At 38.5% G+C, this 19,805-nt stretch overlaps 1 protein-coding gene across 6 annotated transcripts in view; it reads right to left on the reverse strand.

Annotated features, from left to right (window-relative positions):
* The window catches only part of ESR1 (estrogen receptor 1), a 268,749-nt gene that overhangs the window by 65,763 nt on the left and 183,181 nt on the right, over positions 1-19,805 (reverse strand). For all 6 annotated transcript variants that reach the window (XR_015550092.1, XM_087424944.1, XM_087424943.1 and 3 more), the window contains 1 exon segment: positions 4,362-4,500. Coding sequence is in view for 5 of the 6 variants with exons in the window: in XM_087424944.1 (XP_087281070.1) it covers positions 4,362-4,500 (139 nt within the window). In the remaining variant the exon portion in view is untranslated.

Consider the following 19,805-nt stretch of genomic DNA (forward strand, 5'->3'; position numbering starts at 1 on the left):
TTGCAAAGAAGTATTGAGAGAACAGGACATCAATATCAATCCCAGATAAACCTCTGCCTCCAGTTAGCAACGTTGATAATCCATGAATGAAAAGACTACTTGGGACTTCTGGCTTTCCCTTTTCCCTATTTCTGTGCAGATGTAAACAGCCCATGGGGGTGGCTGACTTTTCAAAGTTAGTATTACAAAGCCTGAGATACAAATAAAAATGATGAAACTGACAATCATCTTCCGCTTACCAGCTCTCAATCAAACACTTAGCTTTGAAACTCATGGATTTCTACATTTTGTTACAAAAAATGTTTACTATGTACAATATGACGGGAAAAGAACAACAGTGAGATCAAAGAGTGGCTGATGCTAATCAGAGAGTTGAATGTTATCAAAGGGCTTGGGAGACTGCAAGGCAAAAACACTAAGAGTATCCTCAGCTATCACTCAAAGGCCGTCTTCCAGATGTGTAAAATTTCAAAGGAGCTTTTGGTCACGATGCTTTTTACTGTTATGAATATATCAATGTCATCAAAAGCAGTTGTCCTCTAACACCAAGAGGATAATTTAATAATATTGAAATTTTATAATATTTAAGTGAACATTAATAATTAGAAAGGTATAGAAAATTTTATATTAGAGATCATATTTTTTAATATTTTATATTATTTATATAATTGATATTTATTCATATATTTTTCTAATCATTAACATGCATGTAATTGTTCTTAAGTGTACTAAGATCTTGAGGATTTTCCTCAATAGTGGGTCTAGTTATGGAAAAAAATAAGATTCTCTGTTTATCCTCATTTGGAATTTAAAAGTTGCATAACATGTTTGTGGAGTATAAGTAGAAGTGTAAGTATAAGCCAAATGCATTTAGTAATTTAAAAGAATCTTTCCAAAACAGATGGATATTAATTTCTGCAAAGTCTAGAAGGGACTAAACCAGGAATCGATGAGTAGCAATGAACAAGAAGTGAGTGAGTTTGATGACAAGAACAGCTAAAATGACTATCAGAAGATGTGGATTCTCCTGACTCTGCCATGAGCCTCCTGGATGACCTTGGTCAGCGCAAGTAACAAACATTTATTGGGAATCATGGAAGACTTTACACATTCGAGGTAACAAAAAGATGAACAAGATCTGGTTCCTGCTCACAAGAAGTTCATGAGCTTGAAGGGAAGGGAAGGCATACAATCATAACTTGCATATCACAGAATGAGACAAAAAGGAGAATAAACCAAACCCAATGACAATTTAGAAAAAGGAAAGACTACTTTCTGTCTGAAGAGGAGAGAGTTTAAAGGAAGATTTTACGGACAAGTCACGTCAAATGAGCCTTAAAGAACATCACAAGATTCTGCCAAGGAATCCTAAAGGTAGAGGGCCTTTTAGAAGCAGTGGAAGAGAAACTTGAAGTATGAGGTAACATTCATAGCTCCCAGGCTGAGTTCGGTGCCCAGGTGTTTTTAGCCTGGACAAGAGCTCACCAGGCTCACTTCATCCCCAGAACTCCCTTTCGGACACACACCTACTGGCCTTCCTCGATACATCATCTGACCGGCTCTGCAGATGTTTGTGTCCGTGACACCTGTAATAGGGATTCATCATTATCAAGATAAGAAGTCTAGACAGTACCTTCTAAAGAATTGAGAGAGCCAATGAAAGCTGAGTCAGAAGAATCAAGATCACAGCTGTGCCTTAGAAAGAAATCTCTAGCAGCACTGCGGGGAATAGACTGAAGGAAAGAGGGGCAGTGGCCAAGAAAGAGAGACAGTAGTGGAGAGGTGATCATCTGGAGAAGGGATCACAAGGACCTGTGCTGGGACAGAGGAATGGAGACAAAGGAGAAGTATGGATTTCAGAAATGACTTGATGGTCAACTGGATAATCTGGTGAGGGAGGGCGTGGGATCCATGGCTAATTTACACTTCTTAATTTCAGTGTCCAGGTGAATGTTGATGTCACTAACAGAGAGAAGAAAAGAAAAGGAATAAATGTGATGAGGAAGATAATGTATTCACTGAGGGATATGGTGAGTCTGAAGAGCTTATATGACATTGAAATAGGCAAATCCAGAGTCGCGATTCTCAACAAGGGACGACTTTGTGCCTCCCCTCCCACCACATACAGGGGACATTGAGAAATGTCTGGAGATATTTTGGGTTGTTATCACTAGGGAGGGACGTGTTATGAGCATCTAGTAGGTAGAGTTCACAGATGCTGCCAAACATCCTAAAATGCACAGAACAGTCCCTCACAAGAAAGGATGATCAGGCCAAAAATGTCAACAGTGTAGAAGCTGAGAAATCCTGATCTAGAGGTACTAGGAACTTCACATCTGGAGTTTCAGAAAGTAGGAAAGGATAGAAATGAGAACTTTTAGTCACTCATACTGCAGTGAGAGATGTGAGAGAAAATTAACCACATTAAGAGTGCATCGAAAAGAAAGAGAAGTAGGTGGCTGATAAAATCCTAGCCAATATCACCTCACCGGCAAAACAAGCTCATTGGGGTGAGGTAAGGTCCCAAACACTTTCATATTCAAAATGCAGTGATTTGATGACTGTTCTCTGAAAGCGTGTACCCAAGAAGACAGATATGAATGAGGTGGTAAATCATGGAGCAGATCAGTTCAGTTATGATGTCCAGAAAACCTAACATTGAAGATACATTCCAATCTGTAGCAGGGAAACATTGTATGTGGTCTAAGATTTTCATCCGCAAATTTGTTATAACTTGGTCGCAGAACCACACTACTGTAACACAAGAAAATTAAATAAAGAGGAGAAGGAGAAGAAGGAAGAGGAGGAGGAAGAGGAGATGGGTGAAGAGAAAAGAAAGAAAGAGGAAAGCAATGGAAACAGGAGAAAAGAGGTGGAAAGGAAAAAATAACAATAGAGACAAGGAAAGGGAAGGGAAGGAACACCGTAGGGACATCCTCTACAGACAGAATAACGGTGTGAGGGCAGGTCTAAGAACAAGACTAGTGGCCATCCTTGACAATTTTGTGGAACTGTGATATGGGAATACATTCCACAGAGAGCAAGATCTGCGTCTTGAACGGTATCATCACTGTTTTTTCAAAAGCTGTAGTAACACTAAATGACAAAACAGTAACCAACACTTGTACGATTCTCCAGTACTTAAATAAATTTTGCTCTCACTGTGCTCCAGGGGGCTCGGCAGGTGTAGGGAAGCCCAAAGCAGGACAGGAGATGGGGAGGTAGTGTGCTCCAAAACAAAAGAAGGCACGAATATGCATCAGGGGCAAGCTGGCAGCCTTGGACTGCTGAGCAGAGGCAAAAAATAGTCTGCAAGAAACAATTAGGAGATGGTCCTTTCCCATTCAAATGGTTACATAGCCCACAAAGTCTACCTGGAAACAAAAGGCTACAGCAGCAAATCAAAGGATGCATGCTGAACAGCAAAGAGCGCGGAGAATGTGTGCACAGGACAGAGGGCAATACGAGGGTGCCAGAGCCAGTTAGATCTTCAATTCCAATCCTGGCTCCACCATTAGCTAGCTCGATGCTTTTGTAAGGAGCAGAATGTCTCTGAAATTTAGCATCCTTTCTGATAAAATGCGAATGATCAGCCTCCTAGGAGTGCTGTGATAATTAAATGAGATCACGTATGTGAAGCATTTAGCACACCAGCTGGTAGCGGGTAGGGACTCCGCCAGTGGAAGGTGCTGTTGAATAACATCTGAATTCTATTATTCTAAGCAACGACCGAGAAAGAAAAAACAATAGGACTCGCGTTCCAAGTCAACCCAAATAGAATACATTAAATAAGGTAGCACATTTGAAAAGTGAAATCTTCATTTTCTATGAAAGGCAATTAACTTTTATGAATTTATAGAACTGGAAGCAGCCTTCAGAATTCTGGTCAAATTTCCTCATTTACTGATGGGAAAATTGGAGAAGGTAATGAAAAGGCTGTTGTAGTTTGGATGTACATGGGCCAAAAAATATTTTAATTAAAGGAAGGTTATTCGTCATTTTTTTGGATAACACAAGATGAAGGTGGGGTTAGAAAATTACAGTTCATAGTTTTATAAACACACACACATATACATATGTGTACACATACATATATATATACCTCTATGTGTAAATATACACATACATATATATATTTTAGAAATAATAGCATTAATCTGGGGAGATGTCTAGCAAAAAGCTATCCTTAGCTTTCTGTGAAATTGAATAGCCTATACCACCCAAATTCCCCCATCTGTAAAGTAAACATATCTAATAAAGTTCTTGGATGCTCCTTGGAGTCCTGAATATAAAGGAGCTGCAGAAATAAACTGGTGATCACAAGGGATGTGCTTCCCCCAAGCCACAGCCAGGTCACTCACCTGTCCAGGAGCAAGTTAGGAGCAAATAGGAGCTTTCCTGGGTGCTCCATGGAGCGCCAGACAAGACCAATCATCAGGATCTCTAGCCAGGCACATTCCAGAAGGTGGACCTGATCATGGAGGGACAAATCCACAAAGCCTGAAACAAGATAAGAAAAACCTTGCCGACTTAAAATGAAAAGTAGTCATTACTGGTGAAATGAATGCAACCAGGGATTTGAACTGGTAGGGTCTATCTTCCATTAATAACATGTAATAGAAACACACTTGATAGGAAAGTCAAGTAACTATTTTTTAAACCTAGTATATCAATGAATTTTCATGTGGCATTAAGTTTCTCAGGGCCGTAGTGTCACATCTACAGAAATACGCTAACTTAGGCAACCCACTTAGCTTTCTATGAAGTTCTCTACTTAAATAATGTTGAAATTTGTATTCTTTTTACTTAGAAATGTCTGATAGCCCTATGTGAGTATGATATTTCATTTCTGTCTCAGTTGAAGGTATTTAGGTGCAAAATATTTAAATTACTTGCCTTAAACCAAATAGGAATTGGAACACAGGCAGGAACAAAGTCACTAAATTTCTCTTTCTTTGCTTCATCATTAAGCTGTCCTCTTTTTTTCACAACATGGAAAAGAAAGGCTAATGAAATAGCATATGTAAATAAATCACTTGGGGGAGAAGGAGGCAGATAAATAAAGGTGATATCATGATGACTTCTGTAATAAACACAAAATGTACCCTTGTTTTCTAGTGGCTTATTGGGAGATTAAAGCTTTTTCCAATCACGGACAATATGGTAGATGCCTAATAAGAAGAATGAGAAGGAAGCGAGGGGAAGAAGAATGAGAAGGAAGCGAGGGGAAGAAGAAGAAGAGGAAGAAGGAGGGAAAGAAGGGAAGACCAATTTATCGAGCCCTTACTATGGGTTAGAAACAATGTTAAGTACTTCCTGTACAAATTTTCTTTAATATTTATTAATGCAATAACTCTAAGAGGTAGGAGCTGATGGGGATATCATTTCAAAGATAAGAAAACAGATGTTCAGAGAATTTATATATTTGTTAAGGTCAGAGACGGGAATATAATCTCCAGAACCTGTGGCCTTGACCACAATTGACACTACCTCTTATAAGCTGCAATTATAGAATTTGGATCAAATGACTAAGTAAATACAACCACATAAATTAAGATATGCCAAAGGGAGAAGGGCATTAAATAAACAAGACAGTCGTAAAGTTTGCTGCTTTCTAAATCAATTCCTTGTTGTTTTGCCCTGAGGTATCGCATCACTGTCTATTTCCTCCCTCTCTCTCTCTCTCTCTGCCTTCAACCCTTTGTTCTCTTATATTTACTAAAAAGCCAAAACATGTTTCTTTTCCTTAAGTAGTCAAGTATTGATGGTTTGCCTACTGGATGTTTCTTCCTGAGGGTCTTGGAGCTATCACAGGATCAGCAGTAAACAATGAGCTCGTCATCTCTTATATACTTAAGGGCCATCTTTCACATAATCCCCCACTAATTAAGTGATGATCCACGTAGAGAAACCCAAGCTAGAGAAACACCTCAGAGTCTATGCCCCTCTCTAGCCATCACCCCATAATCAAGCCTCGCCAATTCTATCTTTGACGGAATGCTAGAATTCTTTCTCTCATTATTATATTCCCACTGCTATTATTTTAATTTAATTCCCAAGAGCCTCTCACCTTCCTGTCTGACTTCTTTAACTCACCATAATTATTTTGAGACTCATCCATGTTCTTGCATATGTGAATAGCTGATTCTTTTTATTGCAGAGTGGTAATCCATTGTATGGATATATCCAACAAATAAACACAATTTGCTTATCCTTTCTTTGGACATTTGGGTTGTTTCCAGTTTGGGGCTATTAACAATAAAGCTTCTATGAGCAATCTATGTACAAAATTTTGTATGGACATAGGCTTTCATTTTTCTTGGGTAAATATTAAGAGTCCAATGGCTGGATCATATAGTAGGTATATTCAAAAGTGTTTGTTCCATTTTACATTCTCACCAGCAATAGGTGAGAGCACCATTTGCTCCACATCCTCACCAATACTTGGTATGATCAGTCTTTTTAATTTTAGATATTCTAGTAGATGTACAGAGGTATCACACTGGCACTGTGGTTTTAATTTGCATTAATGACTGATGATGTGGAGCATCTTTTCATGTGCTTCTAACAGATCATTATCTTACACTATATTTATATTAATTATGCATGTAGCTGTAAATCCTGCTAGACTGTGTACTCATTAGAAGTACAAGATCCATGATTCTATCAAATCCTGCTTTTTTAAACTCCAAATTTATTTCACCTCTGCTACATCACTCAGCTATGCCAAGGCCCAAAGCAGTGTAGTGTTCATCAGAACAATTGTCTTCCCATTGAAAAGAATGGGTTCCACTCACATAAACCAGGATTTGCAGCTGGAGAGAAAGTGGGCAGCTTTGTTCATAAGGAAAACTAAAGGATTAAAAAACAGTGACTGGGTTTCAGTTCTCCTGGGGAGAAAATGGTACAGGAATCTTTTTTTACAGCCTGCAGCTGTAAATACCTGCAGAGGGCATTGGGTCAAAATGGACTGGCCTTGCTCTGGAAGAAACGCTGCCTAAGGCAGCAGGAAATTTTCTCTTTCTCAGTACCCAGTGTCTAATGGGATACACCAACTCCGGTAAGCAGCACGTAAAAGGAAAAACCATAGGAAAGTTTTAATTCTCTAAGATTTCACCCCAACCTTTTGGGTGAAGTCTCATAATAGCAATATAAATTTACATTGCAAATTAAACTTGCTTTCAGAAATGTTAACATTTAAAAGTGAGCGCTTTTCTGTTTTCTCATGACATTCCTTGTTTTATGTGGAAAAAAATATAATTACATGATAATATCACCCATGATGAAACCTACACCATGTTATTCATTCAATACCCTCCATAAACCTGGAACGATCACACAAGATGAGATTGGGGGTCTCTCACAAGAATTGCAACTGAACATATAGTCAAACAATTTTGGAAACCAAAGGAGCGCTTTCTGGTGGAAACTTTACATATTAAACTGAATCATACTTTTTAATTCTCCCTTCGAAACTTCAGTGCTATTTAAGTCTGACAGTTTTAGTGGTCTTTTGGGAGGCTAAGAAGCTCACCATAACCGTTTGTACCACACAAGTCTGGTGATTATGAAATCTGTCTGAAGTATGCCAGTTAGTTTTCAGTCTGAGTATAGCAGAATTGCTGGGTCCTTCTGTTGAAATGATGTAGATCTCTCAAAAAGAAATAGTCTATTTAATTATCTTTTTCAGCTGTGCATATTGGCTGCAGACAAGGCATATTGTATCTCCTGCACAGTGTCCTCTGCAAGTTCCTGGGGCAGGGTTGGGGGGAACATGTAAAGAAGACTGTCAATTAACTTTCTCAATGGATGTGAGGGCTACTGAAGGAAGTTATTAGATGGAGTGTCTCCTTTCTTCCACTGTACTGATCTCAATATTATTTTAACCATACAGGAACTAAATGCCCTTTTGGTGTGGATTAATGTCCATTAATACTCTCAATTCATAACCAATAGAGAAAAATAATGTAATAAATTCCCAACAAAATTACATTGGGCCAACTATCTACAGACATCCAGTTTCAATCCCTTGGTTTATTTTCCTCATAAACAGGAAGGATGATCTAATACGCAATTTCAACCGGATCTGCTATAGTAACTTAGAGGCATTCAACAAGCAAATTCCGTTCTTTCTCAAACACTTGAAAGTGTTGCCAATATGAAGATGGGAACTAGAAGCTCCTATGAGATGTGAGTAAAGGCATCAGTGAAAGATTTTCTTACACATGACACAGTGAGAGGTGACTCACCCCCCATCACTTGGGGACTCTCGTCTTAGTGACAGTGACAAGGGGGCTGCGGGCCTGTGGACGCCACACCAGTGAGATAGAAGGCATACCTCAAAAGCAGTAACAATAGTTTATTGAGACCAGGTAAAATCAGATATTCAGAAATCTCATTTTATAAAATAAAATTTTAAAAGAAAGTAAACATGGGTCTTTTTCTCTGGTCTATTTTCACAGGTCTAGTAATAAAGTATCCAGAGACAGGATATACTAGAAACAGATCAAAATGCCTCGTCCTACTCCCTACCCTCTGTATGGGCAGGGATCTAATGAAGTCGAAGGCAGCCTCTTTCATAGAAAAAGACCCTCCCTGTACATACAACCAGCTCATTATTTCCAGCCTCATCACCAAGTAAAGACATTCCTGCCTCTGTCCTCTATTATAAAGTAAATGTTTCTCCTCCAAGATTTGGAGGAGAAGTTTTGACTGTGAAAGGAGTTCATGGCGTGTCTTTCTCCCCTCCTTGGGCCTCATGAGATCCCAAGCCCTCTACCCCACTCTGCTAGGGACAGCCATACAAATTGCTTCGTTAATGCCTTGACACACAGGAGATCCCTACAGCCTCACCCACTCTTCCTGAGTATGGCAAGGCTCTTAGAAATGATGTTGAAAAGTGTACAGAGATCCTTAGGCAAAATGACTAATATGGATGCTTGTAAAGTTCTGCACTGCTGTGGAGTAAAAGATAAATCAGAGTGACTCTTCAGTAGAAACATGAGAAAAACAAGCACTATTGTAATTACATTTCTTATTTCCACGGGATCCAGTCTATGGAGATGGAACTTGATGCAGAAGCCCAGTGAAAGGCAGTTTCCTCAGGGGCATGCTCTCTACAGAACTAGAAGCCAGGTGGTTGGTCCCTTCAGTAAATCCACTGGAAAAAATATTAGTTTCCTGACCTTCAAAAAAATTAATCATGTTTTCGGTCATATGATGAGCCCAATGTTCCACAAAATGTCAGTTATGAAATTGCCCGTTGTATTCTTTCTGTATTGCCTTAACTCAATGGAAGAAGATTTAAATAATTCATCTCTTTTCCCCTTGATGCCAAAGACTCAAAAATAGAATAAGAAATAATGGAACATGAGACTGTAGCACAATGACAGATACAACTTGAATAAAACTTGGGATTTCTGGGAGAAAGCCTATAGAATAGATAACAGCAGAAGAATCTAGATCCCAGTTCAAATGCTAAGCAGTCTTCATGTCCTCCATTTTCCAATTTTTTTCTCCAGAAAATAGTAACTTAATTCCTTCCTACGGACCATGTATCCCCAGTATAGCTGAATATGACCTTCCACTGTGCAAACAAAATCTTCGATTCTCTTTTTTATATGCAGTCCCATTATAGAGGGACCCATTAAAACTGTGATTCCCATTCTATACCATGTTAAGATGTCTCCAATAACATACAAGCATTGAAAAGTTCTTTTTTAAAGAAATGAGTTTAATTCACTTAAATAATGTCATGCACAACTCTTACCAAATATATGCCACCGTTACAAAATAAAATAAATGGTAATGGAGTATCACTTGTTTAGAAATATTGAATCACAAAGCAAGACTATGGGCCTCCTCTGGAGCCTGCCCTATGTCACCATCCCTGTGTGGATTCTGGTTTTCCTCTGCTATAATAAAGGAAAGTGTGCGCAGGCTCCCCTCTGGCACAATACCACCTACCCAATGATCTTAAGCAACCTCCACACTAAATATCCACCTCGCCAATACCATGCTGATGCTTTCTTGAGGCTATAGCAGTCCTCATCCTCAAGCGTGATGACTTTCCCAACGTGGAACTTTTTGATTGTCTGGAGGATATACCTCCCCCCACCTCCCATCCCCCACCCCTCCCACAGAACATGGAGGATGGAAGTAATGAAAAGAGTAAGAGCCAAAAAGTCAAGTAGACCTGGCTTGAAATTCTCCTGTGATTCACGACCAGTTACTTAAGATCTTTGAAAGCCCTTCCCCTCTGTAAAATGCAGATGGACTGACCTACCACGTAGGGTTACTGTAAAAATGAGGGAGTTAGCAGATGTCCCAGAGTACCAGAGTTGCTACTCAATGAATATTCGTTCTCCTCCCAGCTTCATCCCAACAGGCCTGCAGCTTCTGCCCAACAGAAGGGGACACTACTTCTGCAAAGCACCAAGAGAAATGTTTTGGTTTAAGATATTTTAGACTTAGAATTTCAACCTTAAATTGGGCATTTTGTGTTTGCCCTAAGTCATGATGTCATATTGTGTTTTCTGTTTATTTTTTCTTTTTATTTATATATAAAAATAACCTAATAAAAAGGATAAAAGACTTCCTGGACATCAAACAGCTCTTACAAAACAACGCCTTCATGATTTAAAAGTGGAGGGAACAAGAGCATGTGGATTATATTTTTCCTAAAATACATACACGAAAAAATGAGAAAAGAAAGCACGTTTGGGGTTTTATTACACTCAAAGCATTTCAAGATGTTTTGCAAACCCAGATTCCCGCTGTATTTGGACACCCCCAAAATAAATGATCGATGGTTTTCTACTGAACTCAGCAGACTTCTGCTCTGTGTTTGCTGCTCCTTATTTGCCTTGGGATAGGGAAAATGAAACCTGCCCTGTGGTGACTACCTGCCTTGGGAAATAAAGTGGTGTTCTCAAGGCAAATACTAAGCAATAAAAACCAGTGGTAAGCGAAGAACTGGATGTGACAAATTTGATATTTTAAAAATATATCACATTTAGCGTAGTTGACAGCCAATTAATTTGAGTAAAGATTGAAGAATTCAGTCCACAGGTTTTAAAATAAACAAAAGTACTGCTTTTTAAAATTAATAGTGCATACTTCAAATACCCCTTATTATGTTGACCACATGTTGAAAGAATTACAGATGATGAAAGTCATGATATCTAGACAAATCTACAAACTTTCCAATTGTGACAATGCAGCCTGACCAGGGCACTATGCTTTATTAGACAGAATATTATGAAGACATTTATGACATCATTACCAGTTCCTTTAGAACAAAGCAACAGAGCTTAACACATCTTACTCTAAGAATTACTTTTACCCATACAGATTCAAAGGTGGTGTTTCTATAGTACATCCAAAATATAAACTAACAGCGTTGTTTGTGGTAATTCCACTTTTTCCTCCATTTTTATCTAAGTGAAGAGGAAAAACCAACAGAGAGCTTGCTTAGAAGGATCTGAGATATTTTTCAAATGTCTCTCTTACAATGCACACACGATGTATAATATAAATACACAAGACCATTTTTCCTCTGAAAAGGTCCTAGTACAATGAATGGCCTACTCACTGTAGGCTACTCGCTAAGGAAGGAAATCCAGAGACAAAACTGGTTTCAAGTTTGCTCAACAATTGCTTGGTTTCAAACCCCCTCCCAGAACTACATTCAAGGAACTACACTCTTTATAATGCTCCTTTGAAAAATTATTAGACGTACCCACAGAAGTGTATTTAGTCTCGACTTCAAAAGTATTCTAGTTTTTCCCCGCTCTGGACATCAGTCCACATTTATTGTTTAGTCCTCATACATGTTTCTGGGTATGCATTTGTGTGTGTGATATATTATGGTTACATTTTACTCATTTACCAGTATTTGATTATGTCTATACATCAAAGTATAGGAGATAAAGAGTGTATGGAAATCAACTACCTCTAATCTTGAGAGGTAGTTATAGAACTTCTCTGATTAGAAAGAAAAATGGAGGTATTTTGTAAAGGCACCTCAAGATTTTAAGGCTTAGAATTATATATTGTAGCATATATAAAATAATTATAATACAAAGAAGGAAATGATTCTTGACTTTAAATATGAACTTCACAAAATATTTCCCTTAATGTTTACATAGTGATTTAGTTTATCACACACCTTTAAATGGCTAGATAGGTATCTTCTTATTTTTCAAAGGCTGGATACGTCTTCATTCTGATCACAGCATGTATGATCTTGTGAAATTCTGAAAATGTTCCTCTAAAAAATTATGTTCTCAGTTTTTGTAAGTTGATACAAGAAAATATCATTGCATCTTTGGTAAAGGGGTGGATGAATGTACTGGGTTGCATTCCTCATGTAAGCATTCATTTATTTGGCAAATTTCTCTCCAAATTTAGTGATAGGAAAAGATTTTCCTCTCCCAAAGAATTGATGTGCTCCTTTTTGTTGGAAAAGAAGAACAGAGCTTATTACAGACTGCATGAAGCCCTATCATCAGGAAGCATAGACGTTAATACAACATTCAAAAGCAATAACAGTTTTACCCGCTTCCTGGGAAAATTATTGCCTAACTCCTAATTCTTCTGACCTCATTTTTTTTTTTACTAAGGAGGATTTGCCCTGAGCTAACATCTGCTGCCAATATTCCTCTTTTTTAGCTTGAGGAAGATTAGCCCTGAGCTAATATCTGTGCCAATCTCCCTCTATTTTGTATGTGGGTCACCACCAGAGCACAGCAGATGAGTGGTGTAGGTCTGCACCTGGGATCTGAACACAGAAACCTGGGCCACCTAAGCAGAGCGTGCTGAACTTAACCACTACACCATGGAGCCAGCTTCTGACCTCACTCTTGACTGTACTATTGAATTACAAGGCACCTCATATCAGACTTTGCAAAGTAGAGAGAGGAATAAATCATTAAAATATACATATTTGTTTTCACACACCGCAATTATCCTTTTTTTCCCTCCACTTAACAGTAAGTAAGTTACGTGACGACAGCTAAGGAAGTAGTCTGTCAGGAGAAAAGAATTAATCTCACAACTATATCTGATTCCAGAAAGAAAAATAAGTCAAGACTTTCAGATATGAAGATCAGATTTGGGGATCAAAAAAAAAAATGTCCCTCAGAGAAAACAAAGCAGATGGCAACTCTACCTTGTTACCAACCCCATCTGTATTACACTCAGAGTCTTGGTTTATGAAGAGATGGTTGTCATGACAATAAGCATTTGAGAAGAGTTCTGGAGAACCTGATGGATTTAAGAGTGTCTCCTAGCTTCCCAATTTTCCAAACACACACAAAAACCCAACCCCCCCCCATCCACCAAATAAACAACTCTATTACTTCTTGTATTGGCTACAATTATTCTATACTGATATTATAAAATTTTGCACTCTCTCATGTCAAAATCCTCCTTGGAGGGACAGAAGAGCTCTTTATCTGATACAGCACAGCTTGAAGGTAAACTAGTCTTTTATTTTTATTCAGCAAAGGCTATTGTATTAACTACAGCTTAATTTTTTTTTTTTACAAGCTCAGAAAGAAATCAATTTCGGCTTAAATAAGAAAGGGGAAAAAAAGTAAAAGAAATTATTTTCCAGTTTCTGAGAGTAGATTCCAAACTAAAAAAGGAAAAAAATTAATAAACTATAAAGTAAAGTACTTAAGACAGTCCTTTGACGTACTTATCAAATGGACAGGAAGGCCAGCAGAGCAGAGCGATTCTAAGTTCCCTGATAAAGAGCACGAACTGGCTGCGTTTGAAAAGTCAACAAGTACTTGTACTTTAGAACATACATTTTTTCCTGTCTACCTTGGAGCAGACCTACAGAAGCATTTCAAATACTATTGTCATCAGTCTGAGTTTTCCAGACAACTGTATGCTCCCAGTAAACACTGCAAATGTCATCAACACAAAGAGAGGGAAGCAGACAATCTCCTTTTTTGAGCAGGTCCCCCAAACAAATGGATAACGATGATTTAGTCTTATCTCCACGTGGCTCAAGTCCCTCAATGAAACCAAAATTGATGACTCTCTGATAGTTTTAAGAAGTGTTTCCTGACGCACACACAAATTTGATTTAAAAGCTAGAGGAACACCTGATGTTGCCAATGACCCGGGGATATCTAGTTCTGGAATGCATTAGGAGCAAAAAAGAGGCTTATTCTTCTATTGTTTTACTTAAATTCAGAATGTTAAAGTGAGAGTTTTATAAGGCAAAATCACCAGGAAGTAATAGAAATGTTGAGTATCAAATCACATAACAACACTTCATCTGAGAAATCAGAGGATGAGGGGCAGGGCCCCATACCAAGAAGGAGGAAGGCAGCAAGTCTGGGGCTGGTGGGTTCTGAGGGTCTCACAAGCATATGGGGGATTTATCTAGAAAAGTTCCCTCCCTTCTGGTCTTCTCACAGTTCCCTTCTTCCCACCTTCTTTCCATTCTCCAATACAAATATCAGCCCCAGAGAGAACAGGAAACAAAAGAAAGGAGAAAGAATTATTTTAGCCTCTTCTACCCCAGATCCACCGACCTTATACACACTATTGTAGAGAGAGGCCGGAAGGAAATTAGAAAGCCAGAGACTATTTTCCTTTAATCCATGGTGGATCTTTTTATAATCACAGCAGATCCTGCCAGGCCATTAAATAACCACTCTAAAAATAAAGTGGGTAGCTAGGAAAGACTAAAAGAGAGATTCTCTAAATGCTAATTAACTTCAAAGCAAGAATTATCCCATTTCTTGCTAGCTCGACATGCCCCCTAGCTCGGTACTGGGTCCCATCAATAATGTTCCTAAGGATTACAACAGAAACTACAACATATTTCCTAATAAAAATAAAGAGTAATTGTATTAGTTTTGTAGGGCTACTATAACAAAGTACCACAAACTAGGTGGCTTAAAAAAACAGAAAACAAAAGATCTGGAAGCTAAAAGTCTGAAACTCAAGTGTCAGCGGGGCCATGCTCTCTCTGAAGACTAGGGGAGAATTTGTTCCATGCCTTTCTCTTAGTTTCTGCTGTTGCTGGCAATCTTTGGCATTCCTTGGCTTGTAGATGCATCGCTCTAGTCTCTGCCTCCATCATCACATGGTGTTCTCTGTGTGTCTCGTGTCTCTTCCTTTTTCATAAGGACATTAGTCATATTGGATTAATCGAGTATGACATGATCTTAACTTGATTACATCTGCAAAGACTCTATTTCCAAATAAGGTCACATTCATAGGTACTGGGGGTTAGGACTTCAACGTATCTTTTGGGGGGCGTGGCAATTCAATCCACAACGATAACAAACTGTAAACATTTTACCTCTCACATGGCCATGGTCAATATTCACCAAATATTTATTGAGCATCTTCCATATATATAAACCTGGCATGGCTGGATACCGTGGGTACAGAGATAGGACAACATTCTTATTCTCAAAAAATTCATAGTCTATAGGGGAAGTAAAGAAAATGAATATATGATAATAATGATGCGCTGAGTGCCAAAATACAGGAAAACATCTGAGGAATGAGCACTGTAATCTCTGAGGCTGGAGAAAAAGTTATTCCTTGGACCACTGTATATGATTTTCCCTCTTCCCAGTACACTCTTCGGATGACTTAAACTCTCACAGCATCAAGATCAAGTTCTTATTCCTACAATAGCTCTTATCTATGTAAGCATCTATTCGAACATTAGCATCTTTCACCAGACTGGAAACAGATTGAGCACAGCAACTATGTCTGGATAACATTATACCTGCAGTACTTAATGCAGTGCCTGGCTGAGAAAAGGGCCTTAATAAATATTTGTCTGATGAATGGGGGAAAAAGGTAAATAAATGAATGAGATGAGATGAGTGTAAATGAATTATCTTCTGCTGGTAGGCACAGCAATTTGAAGGACTTTCTGTAAGAAGGTCTCCAGTTTCTCAGTGAAGAAGGAGGTGAGGTCTTCTATTGAGAGAGACAAGGAGGTGATAGGGTAGAGTGTTAGAATAGCATAGTGTGTGACTGAAACAGGTGCTGTGGGAATGGGAAGAAAGCAAGAGCGAGAGAGAAAGGGAGAATGTGCAAGAGAGGTAAGTAGAATATTTGAAAAACTTAGCTGTTAGACCCTCCAATATACCTAAAAATAAGTCTAAATATGATCATAGATTAAAATGTTAATGTATTTTTCCCTTTAACTGGAAAATTGTCCTTTTGAGTATAGTAGTGTCGCTTAAGTCTTAAAAATTCAGTATAATCTATGTATAGACCCAATTTTTTAAGGAGCAAAAGTGAAATTTAACTACCCAATACTTTTCTTTTCCTACAAAGAAAAAGAAAAAGATTTAACAACACTTATAAATACAGTACTCTTTGGAGTACTTAAAATCATGAATTAATTATAGAAAGATTAATTGCTTCACTATTTTGAACACCTACTATGTGTCAGCTACTATACTGATGTTAGGGACAAAAAAAATTTAACATGTCTTCGTCTTTGACATCAAAGGTAAGAGAGAAGACAGTCCAACTTAAAAAGGATTGGAAAACAGTATCTAAGACCACATTGGAGGACTGCACAGGGCTTCCTGGAAGTACACAGGACTGGCACCTCATCCAGAGTGATAAGACTTTCTGGGATTTCTAATTCAAGTCTTACTTGATGGAAAAGGAGGCAAAGCTACAGAGGGACCAGGGAATGTGGCGTGTTCCTGAAACTGTCCCTCGACAAGACACGTAGCGGCACAGAAAGTAGAGGGAGGAGTGGTCAGAAGTGTGGCTGGAGAAAGAAGCAGAGACAGGTTGTGCTAAACAGCTCAGGCTTCACCCTTGAGGCAAAGAGAAGCCACTGAAGGATTTTAAAGATATGAGTCTTAACTACAGGGAAGGCAAGAAGAATAAAGAGAAAGACCCATTGATGAGATGTTAAGGAAGGTGAATTAACCTAATTTAGCAACTGATGAGATGACAAGAGGGGGAGGAGTCAAGGGTCTCTTCAGTGTCTGGAGGGTGGAATTAGCCATTGTGATGAGCATACAGAAGGAAGAGGAGGTTCATGGGGGAAAGCAATGAGTGCTGGGTTGAGCATGTTTAGTCTAAGGGTCCCATGGAGAACCATGTAGAAAAGTCTAGTAGATTGCTGAAATAAGGGTAAAAAGCTGAGAAGCATGGTGTAGCCTGAAGTCATAGACTTGGGCATTATCAGGAAATAGGTAAGAATTGAAATCATGGGGATGAGTGGTATCAACTACAAGGTGTATCCAGAGAGAAAAAAGACAAAGATGTCATGGAAAATGCCAACGCATCAAAATGATAACCATTTTTTCCCATACTGAAAACAATGACTTGATACCTTTAAAACAAGCAAACCTTTTTTCCCCAAAGAGACAATTTCTAAAGTTAAAAAAAAAAAATATATATATATATATATACACAGCATGGGGCTGGAGTATGCTTTCCTTTCTTTGTACTCATTACATCCAAAGTCGTTAAACAGATGTCCAGAAAAGGAAAAATAAAAATCTGTTATTTACTTGATTCTGAAAAAGATCAACTCTGGCCATGTATGTGACTTTTTATCAAAATAGTTTCACTAATAAGAATTCATAAACAGCATAAAATATGTTGTTTCCTGATAATTCCTGCCTGGGGTGATACAACACTTCCACTTTCTCACATTGGGAGATTAGCATAAGAAGATCGCTTGTGTTCTTCCTTTTTAATCCAAAGGGGACCCTGAGAGGAGACAGGGTCCCAGCCAGAGGCTCCTGCAGCTGAAGACCTGTGTTTGTGTTCTCCCTCCCCAAGAACCTGGTGAAGGTCCACTTAGGCAGCAAGTGCAGCCCCTGCCTCAGCAATGATGTCATCTGGTACCACACAGCGGACCTTGAATCTCCCAGCAGACCTTGCATCTCCTAGCAGACCTTGTGCCAGCTTCCTCTTTGGGGAGAACTTGAACTGCCCTGAGGGTACCAGCCTTGGCGCTGTCAACTGCTCTCCCCCGAGGAGGGTGAGCAGAGCCAATGAGAGAGTTTTTTCTCACAAAGCTGGTAAGCAATTTGTCAGCCTGGAACGAAATTTGAGGGAAAGGAAATTTAAAATTACCTTGTCCATTTTGAGTTCTTGAAACTAAATGAGTTGTGAACATCATTATTTTTTTCTTCTTATACAAAAGTTGTCTTTATTGTTATAAATTAAAATTAAAGAGAATATCCATGTCTGCTAATTTTGAATTAGTCTGATTTCCAACCTATATTCCACTGTCGTAAACCTAAAGGGAAAGATTTCTTTTTTTTTTTTTTTTTTTTTGTCTTTCTCTTCCTACCACCTATGAAGTAGTTAGGAAATCCTCCAGGGAACAATGGGCCAAAATTCCTCATCACACTGTCAACATCCCTTAGTGTCATGGTCAGTTTCCCAAATCGGCTTCCAATCCAGAAGGAGGAGTCAAACCAGAATTGGAGATGGGCGTGAAGGTGTCTCTTTGATTCCAAGAAATTGTTCTTATCAGCACAAATCTAGCTTACATTTAGTAGTGAAAATATAATCTATCTTCAAGATTATAACGTTTCTTGTTCTAAGTATTTCAGATCACAAATGAGAAAATCTTGGGATTACTAAAAAAAAAGACAAAACAAACTCCCCTCCCAACACACACACACACCAATGGCACATACACCAAATTAGAAGCAAGGTTTATGAATATTTAGTGAGGCAGAGGAGTAGGTATCTTTTCTTGACTACAAGGGCATACAGATGTCATCACTGAAACGACATACGTTCTCATTCTGTCTCATGATGACAAGACTAGTGATGGTTCTAGAAGAGAATTGGCTTACTCCAGGAAACCACTGATTGGGCTCTGGTTTGCTCAGGCAGTGCTAGAATGAAGAAAAGCATGAGCAGAATTACTACTTTCCAGGAAGAGCTAATTATGTTTCACATTTACATAAAGAGAAAAATATCTATTGGCTACCTTCTTAGAGTCCCACATGTCTCAATAGGATTTTTAATTTTTCCAATGTAGAATGAGATATTACGAAGATGCAGTGTGTGGTGGAAGGGACCATGGGCTTTGTTGAAGCCAGCTTTGCCACTTACTAGTTATGTGACCTTGGGTGAATTGTTTCATCTCTCATGCATAGCACAGTGCCTGCTCTTAAAGTAAGCTCTCTGAATATTTTTTTAATGAATAAATGAATTGCTCTGGGCTTCAATTACTTCATCTGCAAAATGGGAATGATAATAATATCCCTGCCGTGTTATGGTGAAAATCAAAAAGTATATAAAGAACCTACCGCATTGCCTGGATAATACCGGCAGTCAACAAATAAATAGTAGCTATCTTTGCTTTAGTTCCTTTTTAATGATAAGTCCCAAATATTATGCAGATGACAAATTTTCTTCTCACACCCTGTGAGTTTCACCATCTGAAATTTATAGGTTAAAATATATTTATGACAGGGTTCTTAAACATTTTTGTTCCATTTGGAAGTCTGGTGAAGTCTATGGATCCCTTTTCAGAATAGGCTTATAAATGCATAAAATAAAATGTTAAAAAATCACAAAAACCAATTATACTGAAATCCAGTTCTTTTTCAGAACTCTGTCGGTCCATGGACTCCAGGTTAAGATCCCCTGATAGGGGAAGAATAGAAGTCAAAGACTTCTCAGATGATCAAAGGCTGCTGATAATTTCATGCACATCCCATTACAGGAGGGAAGTCCTCTCCCCATCCCCCACTTTTCTTGGAATGCTCTCATAAAATTATTGAAGAGCAAAGAGAATATTATTAACTATTGGGAATTCT

The sequence above is a fragment of the Ceratotherium simum genome, chromosome 38, assembly GCF_057802395.1.
Source record: "Ceratotherium simum simum isolate JZ-2026a chromosome 38, ASM5780239v1, whole genome shotgun sequence".
Classification (NCBI taxonomy): Eukaryota; Metazoa; Chordata; class Mammalia; order Perissodactyla; family Rhinocerotidae; genus Ceratotherium; species Ceratotherium simum.